At 32.9% G+C, this 7,781-nt stretch overlaps 1 protein-coding gene across 2 annotated transcripts in view; it reads right to left on the bottom strand.

Annotated features, from left to right (window-relative positions):
* Positions 1-5,323: 5,323 nt before the first annotated feature.
* LOC143234006 (soluble guanylate cyclase 89Da-like) overlaps positions 5,324-7,781 on the bottom strand; it is a 28,283-nt gene continuing 25,825 nt past the window's right edge. For both annotated transcript variants that reach the window (XM_076470995.1, XM_076470996.1), the window contains exons 8-9: positions 6,669-6,758; positions 5,324-6,584 (exon numbers count right to left, since the gene is read on the bottom strand). In XM_076470995.1, coding sequence (XP_076327110.1) covers positions 6,543-6,584; positions 6,669-6,758 — 132 coding nt within the window. In that variant the 3' untranslated portion in view covers positions 5,324-6,542. The remainder of the gene's footprint in view (positions 6,585-6,668; positions 6,759-7,781) is intronic.

The raw sequence follows: 7,781 nt of genomic DNA, 5'->3' as shown, positions 1-7,781 counted from the left end.
TTTACAACAGTAGGGAAAAGTACAACTGTGAAGTGATTTCCTACTGATAAATAATGACAATAATTAGTTTCTCTTAGTTATCGAATTTGCAGTTTTCCTTCAAAGTTATTCGAGGGCTAGCTGCTAATCTACACCACTCACCACAAATCTTTGAATTACTCTAATCGAACAGTACGATTGGTTGATATATCATAAAGCCCACACGGATAAAAGGGCGAACACGTTTAATAACGGGACTCGAACCTAGAACACGCAGATTACGAGTCGATAATCCTAACACCCACAGCATTTGAAGTCAATATTAAGACATTTATAAATCTTGTTGCAGAATTAAGTAAGCCAATTAAGATTGAACAGCGTAATTAGTAAAGTGAATTAAGTTATCATCCTGTCGGGTGATATTGATACCATTAAGATCGCTGGATAAGTCAACTCTCAATACGGTGAACCATTAATTAGACTTCTTAAATTATAATTCCATCGAGCATTAACAACGAATTTTGGTTGTTTGAAGAAATCGTCATCTTACTGAGAAGGGTAAGCGAAATTAAGTTGACTGGTACAGTCATTTCTTAACCTGAAGATGACCTAGGAAGGTCGAAATGTACTTTTCTACTTATCAATAAAAGTGTTAATACCCATACCAGCAGTTCTGAGTTACATGACTGGTACAGTGTTCATCCTAATGAACATTTGTGAACATTAAGTTGAAAGGTCCAGTATTCATTCTAATGAACATTGTGAACATTAAGTTGACTGGTAAGTACCCATTGTAATGAACATTGTGAACATTAGGTTGAATATGTAAGTGTACAGGTGAGCCTTAATATTTTTGTGGCGAAATTATCACTTTATTGAATATCAGATGCACAATTACAAATTGGTAGAGAAAACTGTATTATGTTCGATGACAAAATGAATGACAGTTGCAGTAATTCCGACCGTAATCAGAACACCGTTATATAGATGGATAGCAAGCAACTTGTAAAGATATATTCATGTCGACTAATTATTGTTTTATTGTCTATATGACAAAACTTATTTGTATTCAATTAATATGACGGTAGAACATTTATTTATGTCAGTATTAATTAAAAAAAAAATTATTTGTGTGTGTGTATGTATGTGTGTATATATATATATATAACAATTATGTTTATCCATTTAGATGATGGAATTGATCGTGGACTACTGAATTGTGTGCCGTACTTTGAATCTGCATGTCCACGGTTCGTGTACCGTTACCAAAACTCACACACCTACTTTTGGGCCACGGCTGTATTATATGGGTACCGGTTAGTTAATTGGTATCATAACTTTCTTACAAAGAGGAATGCTATGCCTACAACAATGGGCATTTTGGATAAGTCAATTTTTTTTTTCTAATTTATCACTTCAAAATAAGGGTCGGTGAGTACTGAAGCAGTAAAGCTCTTAGGTGGCTTTGCACCAATATTTGAAACAAACACACAAAGTATTTAAATGATTAAGAAATACTTGTTTAAAACTGTCTAAATAATCAGACAATACTTATACTCAGTCAAGAGAGGGCAACAGAAAATTTGTTAGTTTCAGTTACAATGTTTGAAGGCTGAAGGAAAAGAAAATAGAATTGCACATAATATTACAGGTGGATAAAGAAACCTATTTTTATTATTTTTAGGTTTCTCTGGACACTTTACACATCTGTAGGGATGGTTATAACGGGTGAATGTTTGCAGTTTTTGTCATTTTATAGGACTGATTTTGAATATCGTAATTGTAATATTAACGATACTTGTTTTGAAGATAAACCTTTAGTTGTTTGCTGCTAAGTAACAATAAGGATTGTAAAATACCAGAAAGTACCTAAAATGAATATAAATATAATTAAATGAGGAAATTATCATTTCCAGTTTTATGTTTTCATCTGTACAGACTCCTCCAGTGTGGTGGCGTTAATATCTAAAATTGTGGACTCGGTTCCCTTCGATGGATGAAGTTGATAGACTAATGCGGCTTTACAGTAAAATAAATAAAGTTATTGTAGGTTTTCTAAAAAAAATCCTGAAATATTTTCGTTGAAGGAAAATCTGGTTTAAAATGGAATTGATAAATGTAGAAATTATTTAGTCGGCGTTGTTTATCCTAGTCTCCCATTGTTTTTATTAATGTTTCTGAGGATATTACTACGAAATTAATAACGAATACCGTATTTGAATAAAAACACGAAACAATATTCTAGTAGACCACTGAACAAACTATAGACTACAGACGTATGGTATATATTTCTTACCCGTTCTTGTAAGTTGCCCAGAATCTCAGTTAAAGACTACATTGTTGTGAAATACCAGCAACATAAGAGCAGTATCATGTACCGAAACAAGTTGTACTAAACTCCCTTAAGCATGAATTTCTCAAATATAGTGAAATGCATGATGTTTTGTTATGTTTTAAGTCTATCAAACACCCCCAATAATAAAACTAATGCTGACAATGTTTGTGAAAAATGTGGGTTATTTGGCTTACCATACAATAATAAATATTTAGTTTTGATTATCTTTGGTTATTCGGTATTTCAAGCTTTCCTAATCTTGTAAACCACACGTAAAGACACTGAGAACTTCCCGCCAGAAACTACCGTCCAAAGCGTCAAAGTTACTGCTTTCCGATGAGTTCGATGCACTTTGAAAACTCGTCCATCTGAATCGAGGTGTAAATATTTATTTTTCTTTTTTGTGATGCTCTTTGATGAAATTCTAGTGGGAGCAGAAACATTGTAAGTGGGGCACTGGTGTCATTGTTAGAGTGTTACTGTGCGTCATGTGACTACTTCCTCGCCAGCTATATATAATGATGTTTGAGCTCTAGTTTATCAGAACTCATTTCGACATCTTTGAGTAGTTAAAAAGTCAACTCAGATCCTAGGTATTTCATCCCTAAGTTGGAGCATAAAAGGTGTTGTAGTGTTAATCATACATAAAGAAAAAAGATGAAAGCTAAAAGAAGAATGGTAAGTTTGAAAAACCCAGAATTGAAATAATGGATTTCTAAAGAGTTATAATGATTAGATATTTTAAAACGAATTTCTGCTTCATAAAAATTGAGAGGTCATGATGTATATTAAGAGACATGATAAGATTTATAGTCATTATATATTTTCCAGAAATAATATTTATTTGACAGGTTTCAGATTTTAAAACTGCTTTGATATTGGTACATCATTAGCATGTTATGGCGACACATAATCAACTGACTGATATATTTAAGTGGTTTATATTTATAGATTGTCATATGGCTTTACCTGATTTGTACATCTTAAAATCTAATATGTATTAACAATTTATAGATGTGATGTCAGGAACGAATGTATGTGTGTGTGTGTGTGTGTGTGCTTTCAGATTGGAAGCATTACAGTCGATCTTTAAAATATATTAGTATCTTAACAGGGAAGTGCCAGGCCTAAAGCAAAATAGTTTGAAACAACGCATTTGAAATTTTATTTCAGAAAATAAAAAAGAGAAAACCTTAATAACAGAGTAACGATTATACTTAATTCAGACATGCTGTCGACAGATGCGTAAACAAATAGATAAATAAATATTTATCGTCCATTAAACCTGTAATAAATCGTTAACTGTTTCATCAGGTGAATGTTCAAACATGAATTGACCTACGCATCTTATAGTGAACGATTATAGCGTTTTATTTTAATGTTATTAATACTTACATACAAATAAGATAAGAAAGACTATGGATAAGAAAGTGTGAATTTTAAACCAGTTGGTTTGGTTTGTTTGAAATTTTGCGGAAAGCTGCACGAAGGCTATTTGCGCTCACTGTACTTAACTTAATAGTGTAAGACTAGTCAATAGTAGTCATTACCACCCACAGTCAACTCTTGGATTGCTCTTTTACCAAAATAATGGAATTGACCGTAAATTATAATGACTCTACTGCTGAAAAGACGGGCGTGTTTGGTAGGACGGAACTTGCAACTCTCAAATTGCGAGTCGAGCAGCTTAAAAACAATTGATATGGAAATTGAAACTATAATACGTGATTTGTTTTTCGTACTGGTTTGAAAATATTCAATAATGTCACTCAAATCAGTCTAATACTCTTAACGTCAAATGTCTTAAAAATTAAATATTTCTTAATGTTATCTTTTCTTCTAGAAGATGACGCTACAGTACCTAGCTGTTGTTCTTGCTGTCTGCGCAGTATCTCGGGCTGAAGACGTGAAAGTTGAAATCCTTAGAACTGACGACAACCATGACCTAATTCCTTCTGAAACAGGATATGGAGGTGGAGGTTACGGAGGAGGAGGTTATGGTGGTGGAGGTTATGGAGGAGGAGGTTATGGTGGCGGGGGAGGAGGAAAAGGAGGATATGGCGGCGGAGGATATGGGAGGGGAGGGTATGGTGGAGGAGGACACGGTGGTGGTGGTTACGGAGGAGGAGGTTATGGGGGGAGGGAAGAGAGATCTGAAGAAGAGAGGATGATGCGGATGATGTAGAAGGTGGTGGTGAAGAGGAAACTATAATGAGCGGCGGATATGATATGGTGGGTGATGATGACGATAAGCGGAGGAAGCGGAAATGATATATACCATGGAAGCAGAAGATGATTATGGCGGCGGCGGCGCGATAGTACGTCATGGATGCGATGGATAAGTATAGCGGCGGCGGCAACTACGGCATAGCAGTGGTTATAGCGGTAGGCGGAAAATACCATGATAGAGGATGGATAGTATGGCGGTGGTGGTGGAAAAGGAGGCTATAGATGGAGGTGGAGGTTATGGCGGTGGTGGTGGAAAAGGAGGATATGGAGGTGGAGGATATGGTGGTGGAGGTTATGGAGGCGGAGGTTATGGCGGTGGTGGTGGAAAAGGAGGATATGGTGGTGGAGGTTATGGAGGCGGCGGTTATGGCGGTGGTGGTGGAAAAGGAGGATATGGTGGTGGAGGTTATGGCGGTGGTGGATATGGAGGAGGTGGCTACCACTAGAATTAATGTATCAAAATCTGTGATTTTTTATTTTTGTATAGCATTGCATCAACAGTTGTTTTATTGTATAGATTTTAATTTGTATGTTTTATTTAAAAGGCATGGCCATGTGCAAATAAAAAAAAATTAAATCAGCATAAAATGGTTTTTATTCAAAACTATTTAAAATAAAAGAAATTATATCAAATATTTATTCCGTTTTAATATTCGAAACAGAGAGAACATATACATGTCTCTATACCCTAATTAGTCAAAAGAATTCAAATATCTAATTAAAATTTTTATTTACCATATTTTTGAATAGTTACATATATCATTGCTATTATATTCTGTTTACTTAAAAATTACTATCTACAAGAAGCACAAATGTGAAATATATGAAACATCCACAAGAATTCTGAATTAGCTTTTGTCATACTATACGTAATTTAATGATTTCTTAATTAATAGGAAATACATATGTAAAACGCTTAATATTACAAAGTTAGTAATTTGGCTGAGACACGTCCCCCGCTAGTACAGCGTTAAGTCTACGGATTTACAACACTAAAATCAGGAGGTCGATTCTTCGCGATGGACTCAGCAGATAGCCCGATGTGGCTTTGCTATATAAAAAACACACGCCTCAAGACACACAAACACTGGTAACAATACAGAGAACAAAACAGGCGATGATCTGTTCTTAACGAAATTCATTACTCAATTAGAAATTAAAGTAAAAAACTTTGAGATTAAGCTACAAACATATTGCAGTTATAATGTTATTTAACGTGTTAAAATGTCACTCCCCAGGTGATTTTTAAAAGAATCTTTTTTACAAGTAATAAAGGATAAGAAAGTAAATGACTGAATTTTAATTAATTTTAGATAAACCATTAAAAAGTTGCACATTGACAAATTAAATTAATTTCTTTCAGAAAAATACCAATGTCTGAATTTTTATTTGTTTTTGTAAGAGCTAAGAAAAACAAATTACTTTTTGAAAAATCTCAAACTTATGATTCTGCGTAATAAACAAAGAAATGAATATGTTTGGATGTTGTTTTAAGATATTGTAAGACCGTATTAAACATTCACCAGTGTTATAAAGTGATTTAATATCCTATTTGTCCTACACAATATACACCTCTGCTATATATAAGTAATAATGATAAAAAGCAAAAAAGTATATATTTGTCTGGCATATTATTTTTTAAAGAAATATTAAATTAATCCTAAAGAAAGCAACAGAAAGCTTAATGATCAATTGTACGTATAATTTTAGGAAGTGTACATATAGAAATACTTTTCTTATTAAAACTTTTATAGAATATTATCAAAATTCTAAACCTTTTTTATTATAAACTGTATTTAAATTATTTACTTAAAGTAAGAAAAAATATTATTTTACAGGTAAACAATTTAAAAATACAAATATTTTTTAGCTTTTCTATTGACTAGAATCTTTAGACCATATTTCACGATACAGCCAAGTTCATGCCAATGGTAGAAGTTAACAGACGTAACACTTTTTCATTCGAAACAAAGCTCGTAGATTATTCCCAATAATTTTCTTACTTGCTTAAGAGCCAATAAGTGTTCATACGTCCCTTTCCCTGGAAAGAGATAATAATAAAACATTCATATACAGTCCTATAAAATATATATTAATAAGGTGTTATATAAGTAATTTTTCTTACTTTCACGTTAATGGTTCCTCTTAGTTCGGTAATATATCCTGAATGTTGAAGTTGTTCATTGGTAGATTGGCTGATGTGGATTTTACCAGCCTAAGATAAAAAAAACAAAAAATCAAAAAGGAAATAATAACTTAAAAAATTATTCTGACTATCATCAGTGCCAACCTCTCTAAACAAATTTTATATATAATTTAGAAGTATAATTTTTTGAATATTTATATCTGTATCCTTATCAATACATTGGCCAACGACTGAAGGTTTCAAACATAATCCAAAAATACAACTAGTTGAAAACGAAATTTTCGAAACTTCTATGATGCAACTGAAGACTATCTCACGAGCTGGTAACAACTACTATGTAATACGATCAGTCTCCCAGTAGTTTAGTTGTGAGTCTGATGATTTATAACGTTAAAATCAGGATTTCCTTAACCGCAGTGGGCACATTAAAGATTGTGTACCTTTGTGCTTAATAATAAACAAAAAACCTATGTTCAGTTTCATAGACTTCTAAATAAACCTTGTATTTTATTCTCACTATCTATCTGAGGTTATCTTTGAAGTTTTAGTGGTCTTTCATACTGAAGAATATTATAAATAATTTGTAATGGCAGTGATAATTTACACCAATAAAGAAAACGTTCAGAGATTGATTATCCTGAAAACATGAAACTATAGAATCTATTTATTCGTTTACACGTTAACCAGCATGTGACGAATTGTTTGTCGTGCATTTCTGAAATTAGCTATACGCATCTCTGAGGTCCACATCTAAGGATATCGATCAGGAAGAGTTACTCGTTATAAAGATAGATAACTCTTTATGAGCAGCAATTAGAAGGCGATATTGGGTAACTCCAATATATATATAACATTAAAGTCACTGTACTGTCATATAAATTTTGTAACGATGGCAATGGCATTAAATATGAAAATCGATACCCGACTATAAGAAAATTGATACCTGTTGTTAGATAAGTAGATATTACCCTTGTGAAAGTGTTTTATGATTTTAAGCAACCAAGAATGTTCCTGTAGGTAACTGTTTTACCCTTGTTAAGAATTAAGTATTATATGTGTGTAATATATAATTTGGGAATTAAAAAAGGATGA

Source organism: Tachypleus tridentatus, chromosome 12 (assembly GCF_004210375.1).
Source record: "Tachypleus tridentatus isolate NWPU-2018 chromosome 12, ASM421037v1, whole genome shotgun sequence".
Lineage (NCBI taxonomy): Eukaryota > Metazoa > Arthropoda > Merostomata > Xiphosura > Limulidae > Tachypleus > Tachypleus tridentatus.
Note: the sequence above shows the minus strand (reverse complement) of the source record. Positions and strands in the feature narration are given on the sequence as shown.